Source organism: Mytilus californianus, unplaced genomic scaffold, assembly GCF_021869535.1.
Source record: "Mytilus californianus isolate M0D057914Y unplaced genomic scaffold, xbMytCali1.0.p SCAF_10, whole genome shotgun sequence".
NCBI lineage: Eukaryota > Metazoa > Mollusca > Bivalvia > Mytilida > Mytilidae > Mytilus > Mytilus californianus.
The window spans coordinates 21,002,373-21,026,264 of record NW_026262582.1 but is presented as its reverse complement, the minus strand read 5'-3'; the positions used below and the strand labels follow the sequence as shown (position 1 = coordinate 21,026,264).

The following is a 23,892-nucleotide window of genomic DNA, read 5'->3' as shown; positions in this document are numbered from 1 at the left end:
TTGTTCAGCGTGGTCGGTCAAGTACAAAGCAGGATTTATAATCAAATCACATGATATCGTTTCTTTGTCCTGATATGCCACACCCGTAGCCAGGTGGGGGGGGGGGGGGGGGGGAGGAGTTCGTGGGGTTCATACGAACCCCCCCTTGAAAACAAATAATCACTGTTAAAGTCGACGTTCTGTTTGAATTGTAAGCGTTAAAGTTGAGGGTGATTGTATCGAACCCCTTGGAAATTCCTGGCTACGGGCCTGTATGCATAATTTGTCACTGGACGTTAAACACTTCATCATCTTGAAAAAGAGAAAACAGTTCCTATATATATGTGTCCTAACAGTTGCACATCATATGTTACATTAAAACGGTCATGTGAATCATGACTGTAATAGATTGATTGTTGCCAGTATACTAACGTTCAGTGGAATTTAATAAAAACTATATGAAACACTAACAACATGACTAAATCGGAAAATAATTTTGTGTTTATTTATAATACATACAAATAATCTGTTTACACATATGTTGTCTCTTTTTTGAAATGCTCATAAAGTCATAACACTAATAATGTTTTTCAGCATGCATACAAAAAGGATATTTGTACAAAAACACAGAAATAACAAGTCAACGCACTCGTGTCTTGTGTCACTATATATATATATATATATATATGTATACGCATTGTTACGAGTGTATCGTTATCTCAGTAAAATTGTTAAGTTTATCTCTCATTTGTACTTCTTTTTTTCTTTTTTGTATTTGACGTGTCAAAGTTCATCATGTTTAGGTACGAATTCATCAAAAGTTATTATTTTGTCTTTGTTTTTATCGTAGCTGTCCATGAATGTTTGCACCGTCCTTTTGAAATCTTGATCGTCCTGATTCAACCCTTTACTTGACAAAAATTTTGATACCTACAATAGAAAAAAAACAACATACAATAAGATATACATAGTATCTTAATTTTGTCTTTATTTGTATGCCCCACCAAGGGGTATTATGTTTTTCGGTCTGTTCGTCCGTCCGTCTGTCCCGCTTCAGGTTAACGTTTTTGGTCAAGGTAGTTTTTGATGAAGTTGAAGCCCAACTTAGTACACATGTTCCCTATGATACGATCTTTCTAATTTTAATGCCAAATTAGAGTTTGGACCCCAATTTCACGGTCCACTGAACATAGAAAATGATAGTGCGAGTGGAGCAACCGTGTACTATGGACACATTCTTGTTATTAAATGAGTCTGTTTAAACCTATTCAGAAAATACATTAGCTGATATGACCTCTAAAGACAGCTTTCTATGACTATCAGTAGTGTTTTCTTTATATTCTGAAGTCAAAAAAAAAAAAAAAAAAAAAAAATGAAACAGATGAATATAACAAAAATCTGAAAAATTGTTGCATCGAAAGTTAGATTTAGTACGAAAAAATAAATGCCTTCATATACCTTCGTCGAAAGACACGTTTAGAATATACAGACATTTCATTTTGTGAATTGCCAAATATGGACATCATTAGGGTAATCACTATTACTGTGAATATCTCATTGATAATGGTAAAGACATGCATGTCTTGTATTCCAAGAATCATGTTAATTTTATGCGGCATCTGCGCACAGATTCAATATAATTTCAAAAAAAAGTTTAACACAAATTTGAAAATATATTCTTTAGATAACATAGTACAGATACCTTAATTGTTTCTATCTACATGATCTACCCAAGTACAAAGTCGGAATTCTTCCATTATATTCTGGGGATTTTTAATATACTCGCTTACAATTGTGTACGTCAGACGCACGTTTCGTCTCCAATAGGACTCATCAGTGACGCTCGAATAAATAAGAAGATGTGGTATGAGTGCCAATGAGACAACTCTCCATCCAAGTCACAATGTGTAAAAATTTAACAATTATGGATGAAAGTAAGGCCTTCAACACGGAGACTTGGCTCACACCGAACAGCAAGCTATAAAGGGCCCTAAAATGACTAGTGTATAACAATTCAAACAGGAAAACCAACGGTCTAATCTATATAAAAAACGAGAAACGAGAAACACTTATGAACCACACCAACAAACGACAACCACTGAAAAACAGGCTCCTAACTTTGGACAGGTGCATAAAAATGCAGCGGGTTTAAACGTTTTGATAGGCGCCAACCTTCACCCTAACCTGAAACAGTGGTATAACATTACAACATAAAAAGACACACAATAAAATATCAATTGAAATTAATGGCTTAACTCGATCAACAAGAAAATACACAAAAACAAGTAAATATACACTGAACGAATAAGTTTGATCTATGACACAATATAAATAAAAAAGATGTTTCAATGTCAAAAAGACAACTTGTCCATTTATTTGTAAAGGACATAGATATTAACTTACAATTTGGAAATGATAGAGTTTCTGTTATGATCGTGGTAAAATAAAGGAAGCTTTGGAATATTTCCTAAAAGTTCATTAGCAGATCAACTATTCCGGATAAGGCTTATTGATTTTACATGCTTCATACAGAGATTTCTCACTTGTACCTTTGCCGGAAATTAAACAAAGTGGGTTTAAAATGTTAACTGACCTAGTGATTTGTCTACCAATGTCGCTATTCTAAGATTTTCGGTGTTGATCGTATATGATCGTATATATTATTGCTTTTAAAAAGATGAGTTTTGTTTAAATAAACCTATTATTGAATTTAGTTGTGATCTTCTATAATTGACTACTTGTATATATTGATTAAGCACGTGACATTTTTAGAAGGACGAATGGTATCGTTTTATTCATGTGTCAGTCATGAGAAACATATACATGATATATATATATATATATATACAACGCTACAAGATTGGGACAAGAGATAACACAATTACCTGTAATACAAATAACATTCATACAGATCATTGAACACTGTGATATGAGATCATGTCAAATTTTCGCGTAAATCGTGTATTAATAGACCCTGTCTATTGTTGAACTGTACTTTGACCTCTAGATGTTTTTGATTATTTGTGTGGTCGGGTTGCTGTCTCATTGGTTATAACCCCGCATATCCTTTTACTTTACTAATGAATTGTTTACCATCATTGGCAATTTTTGTTTTTCACAATTCAATCTGTAGATGCATAACATTTAATGAAATCCTTACCTCTTTAAATGTTACTTTTTTATTCCCATTAGTATCCATTTCCTCAAAAACTTTTGCAAGACTAGTTGCTTCATCTTCCTCACAGACTGAGAATGCTATTAATGAACATAGTATTGCAGCAATTAGAAGACACGACTTCGTAATCATTTTAATGTTATGTACATCTAAAAATATCAATAATCTTAATACTTAACTACACGTGTATCTTATCACACATTTACAAGTACCTTATGAACTAGCACACTTATAATGTACTAATAGATAAAGATAAAATATTATAGATATACATGTACATGTTATGTTTAATAGAAAAAAGTGTAATAGAAAATTTTATCTACTTTTCTAATTAACCTTTTGTCGAGAAATTACCAATTTTTCTTCTGGCCTAAGAACAGAACATCAAATATAACTAAAGACATTACATACCTGATCACACGTGAAAGTAGTTGCATTGGGAAATAAGGGGGGAGTGAAAGGAGTTGCATTGGGAAATAAGGGAGGAGTGAAAGGAGTTGCATTGGGAAATAAGGGGGAGTGAAAGGAGGTTGCATTGGAAAACAAGGGGGAGTGAAAGGAGTTGCATTGGGAAATAAATAAGGGGGGAGTGAAAGGAGTTGCATTGGAAATAAGGGGGGAGTGAAAGGAGTTGCATTGGGAAACAAGGGGGGAGTGAAAGGAGTTGCATTGGGAAACAAGGGGGAGTGAAAGGAGTTGCATTGGGAAATAAGGGGGGAGTGAAAGGAGTTGCATTGGGAAACAAGGGGGAGTGAAAGGGGTTGCATTGGGAAATAAGGGGGGAGTGAAAGGAGTTGCATTGGGAAATAAGGGGGGAGTGAAAGGAGTTGCATTGGGAAACAAGGGGGAGTGAAAGGAGTTGCGTTGGGAAATAAGGGGGGGGGGAGTGAAAGGAGTTGCATTGGAAATAAGGGGGGAGTGAAAGGAGTTGCATTGGGAAATAAGGGGGGAGTGAAAGAAGTTGCATTGGAAATAAGGGGGGAGTGAAAGGAGTTGCATTGGGAAATAAGGGGGGAGTGAAAGGAGTTGCATTGGGAAATAAGGGGGGAGTGAAAGGAGTTGCATTGGGAAATAAGGGGGGAGTGAAAGGAGTTGCATTGGAAAAAAGGGAGAGTGAAAGGAGTTGCATTGGAAATAAGGGGGGAGTGAAAGGAGGTTGCATTGGAAATAAGGGGGGAGTGAAAGGAGTTGCATTGGGAAATAAGGGGGATGTGAAAGGAGTTGCATTGGGAAATAAGGGGGAGTGAAAGTAGTTGCATTGGGAAATAAGGGGGGAGTGAAAGGAGTTGCATTGGGAAATAAGGGGGGAGTGAAAGAAGTTGCATTGGAAATAAGGGGGGAGTGAAAGGAGTTGCATTGGGAAATAAGGGGGGAGTGAAAGGAGTTGCATTGGGAAATAAGGGGGGAGTGAAAGGAGTTGCATTGGGAAATAGGGGGGAGTGAAAGGAGTTGCATTGGGAAATAAGGGGGGAGTGAAAGGAGTTACATTGGGAAATAAGGGGGGAGTGAAAGGAGTTGCATTGGAAAAAAGGGAGAGTGAAAGGAGTTGCATTGGAAATAAGGGGGGAGTGAAAAGAGTTGCATTGGGAAATAAGGGGGGAGTGAAAGGAGTTGCATTGGGAAATAAGGGGGGAGTGAAAGGAGTTGCATTGGGAAATAAGGGCGGAGTGAAAGAAGTTGCATTGGGAAATAAGGGGGGAGTAAAAGGAGTTGCATTGGGAAATAAGGGAGAGTGAAAGGAGTTGCATTGGAAATAAGGGGGGAGTGAAAGGAGTTGCATTGGGAAATAAGGGGGAGTGAAAGGAGTTGCATTGTGAAATAAGGGCGGAGTGAAAGGAGTTGCATTGGGAAATAAGGGGGGAGTGAAAGGAGTTGCATTGGGAAATAAGGGGGAGTGAAAGTAGTTGCATTGGGAAATAAGGGGGGAGTGAAAGGAGTTGCATTGGGAAATAAGGGGGGAGTGAAAGGAGTTGCATTGTGAAATAAGGGGGGAGTGAAAGGAGTTGCATTGGGAAATAAGGGGGGAGTGAAAGGAGTTGCATTGGGAAATTAGGGGGAGTGAAAGTAGTTGCATTGGGAAATAAGGGGGGAGTGAAAGGAGTAGCATTGGGAAATAAGGGGGGAGTGAAAGAAGTTGCATTGGAAATAAGGGGGGAGTGAAAGGAGTTGCATTGGGAAATAAGGGGGGAGTGAAAGGAGTTGCATTGGGAAATAAGGGGGGAGTGAAAGGAGTTACATTGGGAAATAAGGGGGGATTGAAAGGAGTTGCATTGGAAAAAAGGGAGAGTGAAAGGAGTTGCATTGGAAATAAGGGGGGAGTGAAAGGAGGTTGCATTGGAAATAAGGGGGGAGTGAAAAGAGTTGCATTGGGAAATAAGGGGGGAGTGAAAGGAGTTGCATTGGGAAATAAGGGGGGGGTGAAAGGAGTTGCATTGGGAAATAGGGGGGAGTGAAAGGAGTTGCATTGGGAAATAAGGGGGGAGTGAAAGGAGTTACATTGGGAAATAAGGGGGGAGTGAAAGGAGTTGCATTGGAAAAAAGGGAGAGTGAAAGGAGTTGCATTGGAAATAAGGGGGGAGTGAAAAGAGTTGCATTGGGAAATAAGGGGGGAGTGAAAGGAGTTGCATTGGGAAATAAGGGGGGAGTGAAAGGAGTTGCATTGGGAAATAAGGGCGGAGTGAAAGAAGTTGCATTGGGAAATAAGGGGGGAGTAAAAGGAGTTGCATTGGGAAATAAGGGAGAGTGAAAGGAGTTGCATTGGAAATAAGGGGGGAGTGAAAGGAGTTGCATTGGGAAATAAGGGGGAGTGAAAGGAGTTGCATTGTGAAATAAGGGCGGAGTGAAAGGAGTTGCATTGGGAAATAAGGGGGGAGTGAAAGGAGTTGCATTGGGAAATAAGGGGGAGTGAAAGTAGTTGCATTGGGAAATAAGGGGGGAGTGAAAGGAGTTGCATTGGGAAATAAGGGGGGAGTGAAAGGAGTTGCATTGTGAAATAAGGGGGGAGTGAAAGGAGTTGCATTGGGAAATAAGGGGGGAGTGAAAGGAGTTGCATTGGGAAATTAGGGGGAGTGAAAGTAGTTGCATTGGGAAATAAGGGGGGAGTGAAAGGAGTAGCATTGGGAAATAAGGGGGGAGTGAAAGAAGTTGCATTGGAAATAAGGGGGGAGTGAAAGGAGTTGCATTGGGAAATAAGGGGGGAGTGAAAGGAGTTGCATTGGGAAATAAGGGGGGAGTGAAAGGAGTTACATTGGGAAATAAGGGGGGAGTGAAAGGAGTTGCATTGGAAAAAAGGGAGAGTGAAAGGAGTTGCATTGGAAATAAGGGGGGAGTGAAAGGAGGTTGCATTGGAAATAAGGGGGGAGTGAAAAGAGTTGCATTGGGAAATAAGGGGGGAGTGAAAGGAGTTGCATTGGGAAATAAGGGGGGGGGTGAAAGGAGTTGCATTGGGAAATAAGGGGGGAGTGAAAGAAGTTGCATTGGGAAATAAGGGGGGAGTAAAAGGAGTTGCATTGGGAAATAAGGGAGAGTGAAAGGAGTTGCATTGGAAATAAGGGGGGAGTGAAAGGAGTTGCATTGGGAAATAAGGGGGAGTGAAAGGAGTTGCATTGTGAAATAAGGGGGGAGTGAAAGGAGTTGCATTGGGAAATAAGGGGGGAGTGAAAGGAGTTGCATTGGGAAATAAGGGGGAGTGAAAGTAGTTGCATTGGGAAATAAGGGGGGAGTGAAAGGAGTTGCATTGGGAAATAAGGGGGGAGTGAAAGGAGTTGCATTGGTAAATAAGGGGGGAGTGAAAGGAGTTGCATTGGAAATAAGGGGGGAGTGAAAGCTTACAAAGGTTTGAAATTTATCTCATGGATAGTAAAATAAATTCGACGGTTGTATTTCTATGTGATAGTCTAAATAGCATATTTTGTTGTTTCTTTGTTTACTTGTTTTTTTTTATACCAAAAGTAGGTGCACATGCTGCTTCAAGTATCTAAAGGGGTCAATTTCTAGCAGGTATGTGTGTTTGTGCTGATTTTCATATTTGTTCATATTTTTTTTGTAATATTTATTATTTTTTACGGTGGTTGGGGGTAAAAGGGGGGGGGGGTAATTTTGGATAAATACACTAATTTCTATGTGATTTAAATGTCAAACTCTTTCTTGCACATTTTAAAGTGCAGTTTTCTTCTATGATACTTTATTTTATTCAATTCATTCAATTCCCCCCCTCCCCCTTCCCCAATTTTAACTACATTCTCATGATTCTGGCTCCTTCCTCTGCCTTTAATATATTAGTCTCCACATTATGACATTTTATTATGAATTTATCTTGTTTCAATTCTTGTTCAGTTCTGTCTTATATTTCTCTTGATAAGGACACCGTCTTAAAGTTTGATGTGAAAAATTGTAGACACTGATAACATAGAACCTAAATACTCAATGAAAATGCTCAAACCATCAATAAATCTCGTGACTATTTGTGTTATTCTCGTGCATTTGTTATATTGCATCCAGTGTGATGAGAATCCGTTAAAGGAGGAGGCTATCAAACTGTCAAATATTCATAAGGATATAGACACGGACAGGAACAGGAAATTAACACGCCAAGAGGTAAGAAAATAACCTTAATGCATGGCCAGGGTGACCGGGATGCCAATTCCACTTTAAATCAAATCTTAAAAAGACTAAGTCTACATGTATTTGCATACCTTTGAAACCTGTGTTGGTTGTTTTTCCGGAACTTCGTTTTGCTTTTTGCTTCATCAAATCAAATTGGCTGCCTTTCAAACTTGTTCAATTTGCTTGCTTCGAAAACGAGCAGGCGGCAACCGAAGACAACCTCTGATTTACAGGCCTCTGACTTGGAACAGACATGTAAAGAATGTGACGGGGTTAAACATATTTGTGAGGGCTCAACCCACTTCTTCTTGTTGAAAATATGCATGTTATCAGAAGAAGAATACATGCAGTAGAAGACTAAAAACAAACGATAATTCGTAATACAGCAAGAATGCAACACGATTATTTTATTGTGTTGAAATCATGTTACTTCCATTGTATTTTTATTCTTTTATAGGTAACAATATACCTCGTTGCAAACAAAATTGGTTACAGTCCAGATTCTGATTACTTCAAAGACATTGTGGACAGTTTGTTTGATGAACATGACAAAAATAAAGATGGACTTATAGCTTATGATGAATTTGTTCCGAGGCATGATGAACTTTGAACTTTGAAAGTTAGATAATATAATATAATTTTACGTATCCTAGCTGGATAAAATGTATTTTTGACAGTATGTTCTCATGCGTATTAAAATTTGCATATTTCGTTTTTAATTTAGTCCTATGGTGTTAGACTTGTTTTATTTTGCACTTTCGCTTCTGTAGATCTCGTAAGTCACTTCTGCGTTTCTTATACAGCCTAAGGATGTTCTCTACTGTGTTTCAAAATAACAAGCTTTTTAGAAGACTGATATAAATTAATAGATTTAAATAATGGAACTAAAATAGCAGAAAAAAATGTAAGCCATTGAAATTTGGCGGGAAATGATTCTCTCTAGAATTATCATACCTATATCATTGACACCTTTTCCTTTCAAAAACTAAGAAAAAATAACAAAGATTTTATAAGATTTTCGAATATGACTTTTTAAACTATATGTAAAAAAATTATGAAAAGAAAAGTATCGGTTAGCGGCAATTTTTTTTCATGGCACTACATGGATAAAACCAGAGGATTCCGAATATCTGACAAAAATTTAAAAAACAAGAGGAACGAACATCCTTAATATAGAGCTGTAATGCAGTACTGGATACGGGTTCTTCGTTTCTGTATTCTTTAATTTAGGAGGTTCTTATTTTTTATGTCATTTTTTCTGTATTCTTTATATTTTTGCCCATCATTCTTTATTCTTTATAATTTAGCTCCAAGTTGTTCTCTATTCTACATTTTTTGCCGCCTAATTTTTCTCTACACTGCTTTTTTTGTCCACTGTCTGTAGAATTGGCCAATTCAGTATTCTCTATTATGTAAACCCCAGACCCTTATGTATAGTGGTATCTGTTATGTTCATCGCAGTCCTTTTTCTTTTTCTCAAATCGAAGTCCAATTCCTTATTTCTCTTAACGTCACTAAACTTTTTTTCTGTGAATATTGCAGTGACGTTTTAGCAGCAAACAAACGTTTTAACTGTAATTGAAGATACACTAAGTAAAAATATGAACTCAACCGATACCAATTGATACCTCACGACTTAAACCAAGTCTTTTGTGACAATTTTTAAAAGTACACTTTTTCTACAGTTTTGTCTCATAATATTAACAGCTAGTTAATGCAGGTAATGATATTAGATTTGCTTTTGCTTTCTTTTCGTAATACATTTTACAAAATGAAAATAAAAAACCGCAACTATCATATTGCTCACCTGGTCGCTGATTGGGTCCTGCGAACTTGGCCTCTTCCTCTCTAAGCCATAACTATTTCGTTCGAATATTAATAAAAATGATTGATTGATTGATTAATTAATATTTGATTTATGTCCAGCGGCTAATATTACATACACGTTCAAGAGGTTAACATGATAATGAGATAAGGTTACGGCTGATCTAGAAAGGTAAGCAGTTCCGTTTGCTCTTGATGATAAATGTCATTCAGAAATGTCGAATTTGAGAAAAAAGGGCAGGACTGTGTCTACAACTGAAAATATGTTTGTGTTCATCTATTGTGACACAGATGTTCCACAACGGCCAATTAAATATGATAAGATAACAACGTTTATTGCAATAAGCACAATTACGCTATAGCATATTTAAATTGAATTTTGATGACCTGTGTAAAACTTTCGAATGATGTTTCCGGGAAGTTTTACACTCCTACCTAGGAGTCTACTCCAGTATTTGGAAGAAGAAGAAGATACCATAAGCATTACAAGTAGGAATCATTTGTTCAATAGCGTCCTTTGTGCCTTATAAATCACGACAGGAAGGGCAAGCTCTATACATATATGGAATATCGGGTCAACTATTGTGATATAATAAGTACACCCCTTTTGCATATCTGTAATATCGTAGCAAAAGTGTGATATATACTGCTAGTGCATATCTATAATATCGTGTCAACCGTGTGATATACACTCATTGTGCATATCTGTAATATCGTGTCAACCGTATGACATACACTCCTTGTGATTATCTTGAATATCGCGTCAGCCGTGTTATATACACTCCTTGTGCATATCTGTAGTATCGTATCGACCGTGGGATATACACTCCTTCTGCGAATCTGTAATATCGTGTCAACCGTGCCAATGTGGGATATACTCCTTGTGCATATCTGAAATATCGTGTGCATCCGGGTGATATACACTCCTTGTGCATATCTGGAATATAATGTCAACCGTGAGTTACACTCCTTGTGCGTACCTGTAATATCGTGTCAGCAATGCGATATACACTTCTTGTGCATATCTGTAATATCGTGTCAGCCGTGGGATATACACTCCTTGTGCATATCTGGAATATCGTGTCAACCGTGTGATACACTCTTTGTGCAAATCTTGAATATCGCGTCTGCCATGTGATATATACTCCTTGTGCCTATCTGTAATAACGTGTCAACCATGGGATATACACTCCTTGTGCATTTCTGGAATATCGTGTCAATCGTGTGATATGCACACCTTATGCATATCTGCAATACCGTGTCAACCGTATGATATACACTCCTTGTGCATATCTGGAATATCGTGACAACCGTGGGATATACACTCCTTGTACATATCTGGAATATCGTGTTAATCATGTGATATATACTCCTTGTGCATATCTGTAATATCGTGTCAGCCATGGGATATACACATCCTTGTATACGTACATATCTGAAATATCGTGTCAATCATGTGATAGACACTCCTTGTGCATATCTGGAATATCGTGTCAACCGTGTGATATACACTCCGTGCATATCTTAAATATCGCGTCAGCCATGTGATATACACTCCTTTTGCATATCTGTAATATCGTGTCAACCGGGTGATATGCACTCCTTGTGCATATCTGAATAATCGTGTCATTCGTGTGATATACACTCTTTTTTCATATCTGGAATATCGTATCAATTGTGTCTGTAATATCGTGTCAGCCGTGTAATACACACTCTTTGTGCATATTTGGAATATTGTGTGTAGCTAGATATCATATTTGTTTCTCGTTAATTTTTTTTTTAGTACATTAATCAAGTCGTTGGTTTTCTTGAATCGTTTTACATTTCGGGGGCATTTTGGTGTTAAGAGTTTTTCTCATTGTTGAAGACCGTACATTGACCTGTTGTTGATAAGTTCTAGTCATTTGGTTTCTGTTGGAAAGATATCTCGTTTACAATCATACCACATCTTCTATTTTTTATATTATCTATATAGACTAAGTGAAACGTGAAGTTAAGGATATATTTTTTTTTCTAAAGTATATGAATTTTACTTGTTCCCATTGAATCCATATGGTGTGAATGACTACAAGGATTTCTGTTTGTCGATATTGTTTAAACAGTCTTCTATAATTGATAATAAATATAATTCGTCAGAGAATATAACTGGATTGTATTAAGTTGCCTTGTCAGATGAATGAAAATGTGTTGCGTCCGTGTAGACTGCCATTTATCTGTAATATGAACAATAAAATACCGGAATTAAATATAGAGTTGTGCTAGATTGCAAAACAGAATCGGACCGAGATGTAGTTTAAACAATGAAACAAAACGAAACATATTTAAAGACAAATGTTTTGTGCAAAGAAGTGGAAAGAATTTAGCATTTGTTTTTCATTTTTTTTTCAATACTTGCAGATTACCTGTGGAAATTAACAATATCGTAAATTATATATATATAAAAAAAAAACATTTAAAAAGAGCTATCGAATTTAGGTAAGTGTAAATAAAACCCCAATTCTAACCCTTTTCACATCACATTTTTAACGTTGATCTTAGCAGATGTTGTTTACATTTTTCCGCCTTTTTATTTTTTAGCATATTAGGCAATCATTTTTTTTCTTAAAAGATGACACTATTTGGTGTAATTCTTCCAAAGTTCATTCACAAGTTCTCCAGCTACGACATGATTGACCTTATTACTAAGCATCCATATAAGAAAAACTCCATCCCGACGTAAATAACTATGAACAAAGTCTGTTTGTGACTCTGTCAAATGTTCAGGAATTATCTGGTACCGTCCAGTATGAACACCATTTACTATAAGAAATTTGTGTACATAAACCTCTGCTCGATATGGCAAAAATGTAGATACCAAGTTATACAGGAAGTAGATGGCGTTTATAATCGTCATAACAACCAAAAGGAACCAATTTGCTATGAATATTTTCTCACTGAATAGATTAATCGGCAATGAACATTGGACGGTCCATGTTTGTACATTTGTCATTTGTCGTAATTCAAAATCACAAAACGTAACAATTGGAAATCTGTTGTGGTCCAACAAAGTATCTCCCATGACAGCGCGTTTGAGAATATCTGGCCCTAGTGTTTTAAATCTTATCCCAAGAAGACTGTCTACTATGAATATTTGACTTAAAGCGGTTGCTGCATATAAGAATGAAGTAAGGAGAAATATAAGTACAATATAATTTCCTTTATGGATTCCCATAGCAACAAGGGTTTCATTCGTTTGTTCCATGTTTCTATTCCTCGTTGTCACGCAATTCCGAATTTTTAAGTATTTTTCGAAATATTCAACGGTACTTTTTACAGTTTTCTTACGTTCATCTCCATACTTGTATGATATTTCGTTCGCTATTTTTATAATTTTTTTAATATTCAAAGACGAATATCCACTAAACGCCTTCCAGAATAATCTTGGTGCATAAAATAAAACGGCCTGAAATAGCAATATGATAGGTGTCCATTGGTAATATTGAATTTCAGTTTCATGTCTCGCATACTTTTCATTCGGAATAGTAGAATCAAAATCAACTACGTAAGTATTCCGAACCCAACAATATTTGTCGATGTATGGTATCTGGTATTTAGTGAACTGGGCAGGACACCAGCACTGAATTGGGTTACCAGTATATAACTTTGTACTAACGGCTATCGCGACAATAATAAAGAAAATCAGACAACCAGACCGATTTAATTGATGAATCAGAGAATCGTCTGTTAAATCTTTTATTCCTGCTAACTTTCTTGCTAGTTTAAAGTCGTTGATACTGAAAAGTTAATAATAATAATAATAATAATAATAATAATAATAATAATAATAATAATAATAATAACAGGAGGAGGAGGAGGAGCAGGAGGAGGAGGAGGAGGAGGAGGAGAAAGAGGAGAAGGAGGAGGAGAATTGGCATAATCATGGTCAAGGTGTTGTCTCACGTAGGATAGTATAGAAACGTGACTTTTAATATACCTGTTTTCCCACCATTTGTATACCTCAAAGGATATAGTATAACGAAAAAATCCGGCGATACTTTTGTTATTATACTCTTTACATACTCAAAATTAAACATTTAAATATCCCGGACCTAGTTTTTGAAACTCAAAGATTTCGACCTGGTGACTGATATGAATTAATACAGGGGGAATTGTCCCTATCTCTGTTTGTCATTCCAAGTACCTTCCTCATCAAGACCTCCTATTTATGTAACTGTCAGAATGAAAAGTTCTTCAGAAGTTATTGTCATTGAATGTTGCTGCTTTAATGCTACTTTTAGCTTAGTACTCATGTATGTTTCTCGTTTCTCGTTTTTTATATAGATTAGACCATTGGTTTTCATGTTTGAATTGTTTTACACAAGCCATATTGGGGCTCTTTATAGCTTGCTGTTCGGTGTGAGCCAAGGCTCCGTGTTGAAGGCCGTACTTTGACCTATAATTGTTTACTTTTTACACATTGTGACTTAGATGGAGAGTTGTCTCATTGGCACTCATACCACATAATCTTATTTATATGAAATATATGTTTTATATGTTTTATGCTTTATTATCAGTATAGTATAAAAATAAGGAGATGTGGTATGATTGCCAATGAGACAAAGTGGATGTAAGCAATTAAAGGCAACCGTACGGCCTTCAACAACGAGAAAATCTCATACCGTATAGTCGGCTATAAAAGGCCCCGACATGAAAAATATGAAACAATTTAATAGAGAATACTAACGGCCTAATTTATAACAAAGCAATTTACGAAAAACAAATATGACAGACATGAACCAACGACAACCACTGATCTACAGGCTCCCGACTTGAGACAGGCACATACAGAATGTGGGTCACACATGTGTGTGAGCTCTCAACCCTCCCCTAACCTGGGACAGTGGTGTTACAGCACAACATAAAAACACAAAAATGTCAGTATTCACCTCTGAAACTAACAAAACCTTTAAATAGACTTATTAAGAAGGCATATAGTTACGATACTGTTGTCAGGTCATTAAAGATTGCATATTTTGGCGTTAATATTGATTCACTTATAGGGTCTTTGCATCGGCACTAAACACATTTATTTAAAAACCAGTTGTTGGCATGACACGGGTTATGTTCTTCTCATATATGTTATGATGGTATGATACTAAACTCCTAACGGGAAGGATTGTGCCTGATATTCATATGATGAAGACATAATCTTTCAATCAGTTTAATTGAAGTCTGGAGCTGGCATGTCAGTTAACTGCTAGTAGTCTGTTGTTATTTATGTATTATTGTCATTTTGTTTATTTTCTTTGGTTACATCTTCTGACATCAGACTCGGACTTCTCTTGAACTGAATTTTAATGTGCGTATTGTTATGCCTTTACTTTTCTACATTGGCTAGAGGTATAGGGGGAGGGTTGAGATCTCATAAACATGTTTAACCCCGCCGCATTTTTGCGCCTGTCCCAAGTCAGGAGCCTCTAGCCTTTGTTAGTCTTGTATTATTTTTAATTTTAGTTTCTTGTGTACAATTTTGAGTTTAGTATGGCGTTCATTATCACTGAACTAGTATATATATTTGTTTAGGGGCCAGCTGAAGGACGCCTCCGGGTGCGGGAATTTCTCGCTGCATTGAAGACCTGTTGGTGGCCTTCTGCTGTTGTCTGTTCTGTGGTCGGGTTGTTGTCTCTTTGACACATTCCCCATTTCCATTCCCAATTTTATATATATAAAAACGAGCTGAAAATGGCTCAACTCACCATATCGATACAAAGCAGAAAAACATCAAACAAAAACATATAACGAACGTAAATGTATGTATTTGTCAGTTATAAGAGCCCAAAGAGCCCAAAGAGCCTATGTTATTGTTTTGTTTCATGCCGACTTTGAATAAGGCTTTTAATTTGATTTGACTGAAATAACCGTACTATTTGCTTGTTTGTTTCTTTATCTCTACAGACAGTTGATTCCTGTATACAGTGTAAAACATGATATCTATTTTTGTTGGTGTCTTTGTTAGATTTATTTGTATGTTTGATGAATTTTGAGTCAGTTTTCATGTATTTTTACACTATTTTGGCTGCTGGATCCCAATTATTGCCACATTAGCCTATTATGTCTGTTTGGGTTGCTCACCAAATTTTGTCAATATAACGGAACTATAAACAAATGTCATACAAGTGGGAGGTTTAGCTAGCTATGAAACCAGTTTTAACCCACCATTTTCATTAGAAAATGCCGTACAAAGTCCTGCTTATGACTGTTCCGTTCCGTTGATTGATGACGTTTTATTTTGTCTGTTATTATAGACTGCCCCTTTTGAATTTGCCTTGGAGTTCTGTATTTTTGTTTTACTTTTTTTTACGCACCAGTATTATATACGGAAATGAACCAACTCATCACAGAAATATAGAGAAACACTTGTTGTGTGCTAGGAAACCTGTATTTGGATTTAATCTACGTGAAAGGCAAGAAAGAAATTTGTGCACATTTAAAACTGGTTTTATCTCATCACGTGGGTGCCAAGCTGCAAACAGTCAGGCTATCTGGACCAGAACAATGCCTCTAACTGAACAGGAAAATGTTCTCGTAGGTTTTTTTTTTGCGATAAAAAAACAGAAATTATACACGCTCAAATATTTTGCGATATACGGCATACCTCATCGCATTATCCCGGCCCCTAACGGCATTTTTAGCAAGTATAGAATAATCATTCTTATACACAGATGTGCATGCTTTTTCATTTCACTGATGGTTGCAGAGGTTTCTTGGTAAATATCGTCAACACTTTATGTATACAAATTAGAGGAACTGCAAATACAAGCATGATGTATTGTTGCCTTAGAATTTAGTTGTTGTCAAAATGTAAATTATTATTCTTTAAGTAAATATAAAAAGGTATTACACTTTGTCTTCATGTCGAATCTACTATATGTAGTCTTACCCCATTTCTCCGTATTGCGTCACAGCGTGCAACTTGATCAATCTAGTAATATGTTATCTCTACTTGTATTACAGGGGTTACTTTGTTTATTTATCAGTCCTACACAATTCATTATCATTATTGTTTCCTGTCCTAAAAACAAACCTGTTTATAAAACTGCTTAGTCAAATAGATTTATAAAAAGAATATATTAACTTAAAATATCAAGTTCTATGTTATAAGATAGACTTATATTTTTTTCCATTCCACAGGACGAAAGAAGAGGCCTTATCATACTTTAAATTTTGAATAAAATGATATTTCGACAAATGCTAGACTTTACTCTACACGTGCTACTCTAACTGTGGCAATATGTTGACTGGGGTGTAGAAATAGGGTCATCTGTATCTTTTAATTTCGTCAGAAATTAAGACTAATGGTGAAGAGACAATTGTCCGTGTTGTATGATATATAAATACAAGTTATCAAATCTATGATAACAAAAATTAAGAACAAATATCCGATAAGATAAAAATATTGCTTGTCAGGATGTTCACTGATCTGGTTTTTGACTTTTTGACAGATATTCGTATTTCTCTGGTTTTTACAATGTAGTGCCATTATATATTATGCCCGTTAACCCCTTCTTTTCTTTTCATAGTTTTATAACGTAAAGTTAAAAGCCACTTTTGAAAATATGACAAAATCCTTGTTAGTTTTTCATAGATTTTGAAAAAAAAATGTGCAAATGTTAGATGTTAAATTTTCAATAGCTTATATCTCAAAAACAAGGACATAGACCTTTCTTTTTTACTTCTTCTCTTTAAGTATCAATTTATAACAGTCTTTTATAAAGCTTGTTATTTTGAAACAGCGTAGTCAACATCATTAAAGTTTAAAAAGCTAGTTCGATAATACGGCGAATGCATGATATCTAAATAAATCTGTATATAAATTACTAGGTTTTACTAAGTTTTGAATTAGTTCCCTTAGTTGTGGAATCTACTGTCATTAGATTTTCAATATATATACCAGAAAGTGACGAAGTGTTGTATGTTCCAGCATGATATATTATAATTTGGCTTTACCAATCTAAGTGTGCATTGTCAATCAGTTTGATGTGCTTAATGTCCGACACAGCAGTGCATTGCCCGTGATGAACATGACGTGTTCATTGTCAATCAGTTTATTGACATGTGATTTATGTCCGTCACAGTAGTGCAATTCCAGAGATGAACGGGATGTGTTCATGATGTGCTTAATGTCCGACATAGCTGTGCATTGCCCGAGATGAACATGACGTGTTCATTGTCAATCAGTTTGATGTGTTTAATGTCCGTTACAGTAGTACAATGCCCGAAATGAACAGAGCGTGTCCATTGTCAATCAGTTTCTTGTGCTTAATGTCCGTCACAGTAGTGCAATTCCCGAGATGAACGGTATGTGTTCATTGTCAATCAGTTTGATGTGCTTAATGTCCGACACAGCAGTGCATTACCCGAGATGAACATGACGTGTTCATTGTCAATCAGTTTCTTGTGCTTAATGTCCGTCACAGCAGTGCAATGCCCGAAATGAACAGGGCGTGTCCATTGTCAATCAGTTTCTTGTGCTTAATGTCCGTCACAGTATCGCAATTCCCGAGATGAACAGGATGTGTTTATTGTCAATCAGTTTCGTGTGCTTAATGTCCGTCACAGAGGTGCAAAGCCCGAAATGAATAGGGCGTGTTCATTGTCAATCAGGTTTATGTGCTTAATGTCCGTCACAGTAGTGCAATGCCAGAAATGAACGGGGCGTGTTCATTGTCAATCAGGTTCATGTGCTTAATGTCAGTCACAGCAGCGTATTGCAAGAAATGAATGGGACGTATGCATTGGTCTTTTGACGACATTTGGCGATATTCTGATCCAAATGTGCATTGCACGGAATTGAGTAAATGTAGATACATATCGTGATAAATACCTACCCGAAACTATATAGTTCTGTTTATCACCACCAATAGCCATTTCCCACTGATGCAACGTCAAACAGAGATAAATGAATCATATATTTGAATAGATTTATGCAATAAATCACCCTTGGACGCAACTTATCCTACTTGGAATTTATACAGCGGATAATTATAAAAGAGTAACACTATCCATAAACAAATTAGACGAACAGATAAAAGTCCAAGAAATCTTAACGGACTAAACTAAAGATTGAACAATACAACCCCTATAAAAATCAATCAAATTAAAATAAATGTCCACACTCGCTCATTCTGTTATGCTTGCGTGGGTGCCCAATCATAAAAAATGAGCAAGTGCGGAGATAGAAATGAAATCAGGTAATGTAAACAGACCTCCAAAAGGGCAAATACGAATATGATGTGACTGCAAATAGTAATTTGTATTCTGTGTTAGTACACTGTTACTTGTGTTTAATTTGTACTGCACGAATCGTTTGTCTCTACAGATAAGGCATTTGAAGGACGATTCATCAATATCTTATCTTTTTACACTATATAGTCTATAGATATCATACAATGGCGAATAATTTCATTGTTTTGATACTATGTGTCTTTACGAGCGTTAGAAGCCAACAAAGGCGTCTACTAGTTGAGGACGATTTGGCATTCCAGGTGCAGAAACTTACGGAGAGATTAAACAAGCTAGAAGGTAGGATATATTGTGTTCTGTCTGAGTAAACACAATGTTCAGTGTGTACATTTGTACATATGGATAAGTATACTTTCGAAGTCGACGCTTGATTGGATAAGTGTTCTAAACAAAAGATGTTTATCACAGATGTACATGTGAATACTAAAAATATCTTACTTACCAGCACTCCTTATGAAGATAAAAAATGATTTTGTTTAGAAAGGTTTTACTGCATATGATAAATATATTACTTGTATATTCATCATATGTAGTGAAACTGTTCTAAACAAAAGTGACAGTCAACAAATCTAAAATATATCGAGAATGCTCTGAAATTGAGAGTTATGGTGTAGGTGATTGTGAAGGTTGGGGACCAGGGGGTGGGGAAAAGATTTAAGAAATATTTAGCCTGCTATATACATTTTTTTCAAAATAGAAAAATAAAGGATTTAGGGTATCCATCCATGACACAAAATCAGAACATGCACAGCAAAAAACACACAAAAAGCAAAGGAACAGCGCTTTTATTGCTGTACTTCATCTCAAAGTCACAGTGAGGCTTTCAAAACGGAGGGAAAAAAATACTCTCACATCACTCAATTATAAAACGGCCCCTAGCACCGGTTTGAGCGTAATTCTTTGCAAAAGAATTCAAATAGACTTTGTAAGATGTAACACAACCAAATCGACCGGGCCCGGTCAAAAAGAACATACTGGAAAGTAGTACATATTTAAAACAAATTGTTGCTACGCATCTATTAGGTGTAAATATCAAACTATGTAGAATATATTTTGATAATTTAGATATCAAATGAAAAGTGAAGGACTGGTGGTCCTTGTAGAACACATTAATTTTGACTGATAATTTTGATTAATACAACAATGTATGAATGAATTCTAAAATTGAGGGCATATATTGCCTGTTTCTCAAATATGAAATACCTGGTTTGGTGTATTCAAAGTTCCGGTAACTAGTACGGTCTGACGCGTAAATAACGGTATATTGATCCCGCCAATATAAATGGTTGAAAGTGACAAAATAACGTGGAAAGGAATGGGGGCCAAGAATAGGTGGTGTGCGATTTATTAAAATTTTAATACACAAACTAAAATCGGGAGAATGATGTGGCACACATAAGATAAGTTATCGCAAGAATACATGCACCAGAACTCTAAAAATAACATGATATCTGATTCTAATGATATTGTTGTAGCTCTCTTGCCACCACTCGCTACGCTCGCTTAAAAGTCTGGTTTCACTTTTCTATAAAAACTAATTTTGCAATTTTCAGATTGTGTTAAGCAACGAGGAGTTGCATTTACTGCTGCTTTGAGTGATCATCGTACAAATCTCACACTCCACGAGATTCTACGATATGACCATATTGTGACAAATGAAGGCAATAGCTTTAGTGGCGTTAGTGGAATGTTCACTGCACCATATGCTGGGGTGTATGTCTTCGACGTCACTATCGGAGTTGGCGCGTCTGGAACGACAGATGTTTCAATAGTAAAAAATGGCGTTTACCTCCAAAGAGTTTACGGACATACTAGTACGGATTGGGAAACTGCTTCTGCGAGCGTGACAGTTCATCTTAATGCAGAGGATCATGTTTACGTAAAAAATTCTAACTACAATCACGGTTTGATCGGTCACGGACTTACAACATTCAATGGTTTTATGTTGCAGCCAGACTGTGCTCGATAAAACAATTTATCTACTGTTGTTTTATTATACCTTCAGTATCACTAGTAGTACTGTAACAACTATTTATAGCCTCTAAGAGGTTTTCGTGATAATTTTCAAAGCACGCGTAGTAAGAAGAAGGCTGCAAATTCAACAATTAATTTAATTGAACATGTTTATAATATTTTTTTTCGAGAAAATGTTTTACTGGGCATGCACGGACGGTTGCACAAAAGTATCTATGCATGTCAAATTACATGATTAAAAGGAAACAACAACCCAACAAAACAAACAACAAAAAAACCATATACACGACAACTCACGGTCTTAAAGTGTAGACAGGTATGAATTGTCTTTAGTCTTAAACTGTGGGAAGAGAATAGTAGTATCACCCATTTTATTCAAAGAATTTAACAGTAAAAGGTTGATTTAACAAATTTCCAATCAAACACAGATGAAAATATAAATTTCTAATGGCGTAACAAGATCACCTAACACAATTTTATAACATTAGAACTCTTACGTAAAAATATGCTTTAGAGGTGACTTCCAATTTAATTGATGTTTTCACAATTTTTGATGCGTCCCATTTACTATATACTTCAAAGTGAAAATGGTCGTGAATTTACAGCTTTGGTTATCTCAGATTAAAAACTGATGTGGACCAAAATACAAATGTAGTTATCGTTCATGGGAAGCCAAGACATCCCTAATCACAGGGTAGTATTGAGTGGTCGAACAGAGATATTCGTGACAAGCTAACTGCATGGATGAGGGACAACAAATCAACAAAGTGGTCAATAGGAATCAAAGTCGTCCAGATACATAAAAGTTCTGATCCAAACAAAGGTATTGCACGAGCAAAAGGTGCAAATGTTAGAAAACCGGGAAAATGTGCAATAGTCGTTGCCATATAGTTCCGCAACCTGTTATGCAAATAATTTGAACCATCTTTGTTATTTTTTTTATCAAGTATACATTTGAAACGAAGAGTTCCAAGTGGGGAAATTAAAATCATCCCTTCGAAAGTGTTACGGACGCCAAAAGGAGTTGGTTGACCGTTATAAAATGTCCATTTCACAGATGACGACGGAAATGTTCCAATCGTCGTAACAATAATCCCGTCCTCTTTTCCCCCGAATATGACCTACCGAATAAGTAAGATTTATCACCGTGTTTGTACTTACATGAGCAACACGACGGATGCCACATGTGGAGCAGGATCTGATTACCCTTCCGGAGCACGTGAGACCCCATCCCCCGGTTTTTGATTGGGTTCGTGTTGCTCAGTCTTATTTTTCATATGTTGTGTTTTGTATACTGTTGTTTGTCTTTGGTGTTTTTATTTTTTGCCATGACGTTGTCAGTTTATTTTCATCTTTTGAGTCTGAATGTCCCTTTAGTATCTTTTGCCTCTCTTTAAGAGTATTATTCATGAGTTTTGATATCAATAAAATTTATTAGTAATAATTTTATTTCAGGAAATTGAAATTTTTGCTCCAGTTCTGATCATGTTATTATCTACCAAATCTACCCTATAAATATGGCACTACGGCAAAATTGTGGTCTCTACTTGCTAATATGTATTCTGATCTCATACGTGCGGTGTTGTCTGGTGGTACGCAAAAAAAATGGTTCATATAAAACCGTGGTGTTAGGCAAGGAAGTGTTCTTTCAGCGAAACTGTATCTTATTTTTTTATTAACGATCTTATTGATAAATTGGAGTCTTGAATATTTGGTTTTTGTGCTCATAGAGAAAACACTTATAAATTATCATTCGTTTCAATTTCATGACACACATATGCATTTTCATAGTGCTTTAAAAATTGACCATATCATATTATTTTGGTAAACTCTTAAATTGTAGTGAATTTTAATTGTTCAAGTTAGTTGTCATCCTGTTTCTAGCTGGACAGTGCAGGTATGTTTAATGTGTTATCTCTATGACGACATATGATCTAGATTGGCAAAGGGAAGGTTTGGTTGCACGTGAAACTGGTTTAACCCGATCACGTTTGTGTTCCAGATCACGTTTGTGTCTGTACCAAATAGGCATTCTGGGTCAAGTATTGCTCGTTGCTTTTTGTCTTTGCTTGTTTGCAACTTCTTTAAAAATCTTTTTTGAAGGAGTTGGATGTAAGTGATTGATGTGGTCAGTTTGGTGTCCAATATTTTTGTTACCGTTATATTCTATATACTCTGTTATCAATATCAATATAACATTTATCAAAAAAATGTGAGGTGCCTCGGTGGTCAAGTGTTCTGAGAAGTTCATTTACAGTGGTCACTAGCATGTCACTAACACTGAGGTTGTGAGATAGAACCCCGCTAATGCCAAGGTGCATTCGAACTCCGATCTTTATTGACAAGGACTGCAAGTTTTACTGCCTAAGGTCGGTGGTTTTCTCCGGAAACTCCGGATACCTCCGCTGACAAAAAATCCGGATTCCATGATAAAGCAAAGTGTGCTGAAAGTGGCGTAAACCAACAACAATCATCACTTATCAATCAGTCAATAATCTAATAAATACGGACAGGGGGAACATGTTCAAGCTATTATTACGGATAGTGGTAAATATGAATAACTCATAAATTATGTTTATCTGGAACCAGATACTTAAATTTCAATGACATTTTAAAACGCGGTGTATTTTTTCGTAGAAAGAAAAAATCATGTCCTTCATCTTACCTTCAAGGAACAAAAGTGATTTAAAGAAATCCCTTTTTAGTGAATCAAATACTATGATTATCTTAATCAATAAATATTTAAAACGTTGACAAAAGAGTTTTTAAGAATGATAAAAGAAAAAATCATGTATTGAAATAATTATTTTCCACTCCGCTTTAAACCACACAACAGGTGTTAAATGAGTAGAAAGCTGACGAATAATTATTTCTAAAATTTTCATCTGAGGAAAGGTTGCTAGGTGCTAGGAGCCGTCTTGAACTTGCATTGAGATGAGAGTTTTTTTTTTGCTCCGTCCTGAAGGCCTCACTGTGATGAAGAACTGCAATAAAAGCGCTTTTCCTTTGCTTTGTGTGTGTGTGATTGCTGTGCATGTACTAATTTTGTGTCA

At 36.2% G+C, this 23,892-nt stretch overlaps 1 protein-coding gene and 2 long non-coding RNA genes across 3 annotated transcripts; 1 reads left to right on the top strand and 2 right to left on the bottom strand.

Annotated features, from left to right (window-relative positions):
* Positions 1 to 465: 465 nt before the first annotated feature.
* LOC127717756 (uncharacterized) lies at positions 466 to 3,360 on the bottom strand. The gene is made up of 2 exons (XR_007989354.1): positions 3,140 to 3,360; positions 466 to 909 (listed from the first exon to the last, which is right to left on the bottom strand). It is a non-coding gene; the product is annotated as an uncharacterized LOC127717756 (long non-coding RNA).
* A 4,186-nt stretch (positions 3,361 to 7,546) lies between these two features.
* LOC127717758 (uncharacterized) lies at positions 7,547 to 8,490 on the top strand. The gene is made up of 2 exons (XR_007989356.1): positions 7,547 to 7,750; positions 8,217 to 8,490. It is a non-coding gene; the product is annotated as an uncharacterized LOC127717758 (long non-coding RNA).
* A 3,233-nt stretch (positions 8,491 to 11,723) lies between these two features.
* Positions 11,724 to 13,571, bottom strand: LOC127718702 (innexin unc-7-like). The gene is made up of 2 exons (XM_052224756.1): positions 13,557 to 13,571; positions 11,724 to 13,199 (listed from the first exon to the last, which is right to left on the bottom strand). Exons 1-2 carry the CDS (start codon positions 13,569 to 13,571, stop codon positions 12,198 to 12,200), a joined length of 1,017 nt encoding a protein of 338 aa, XP_052080716.1. The 3' UTR covers positions 11,724 to 12,197.
* Positions 13,572 to 23,892: the final 10,321 nt, after the last annotated feature.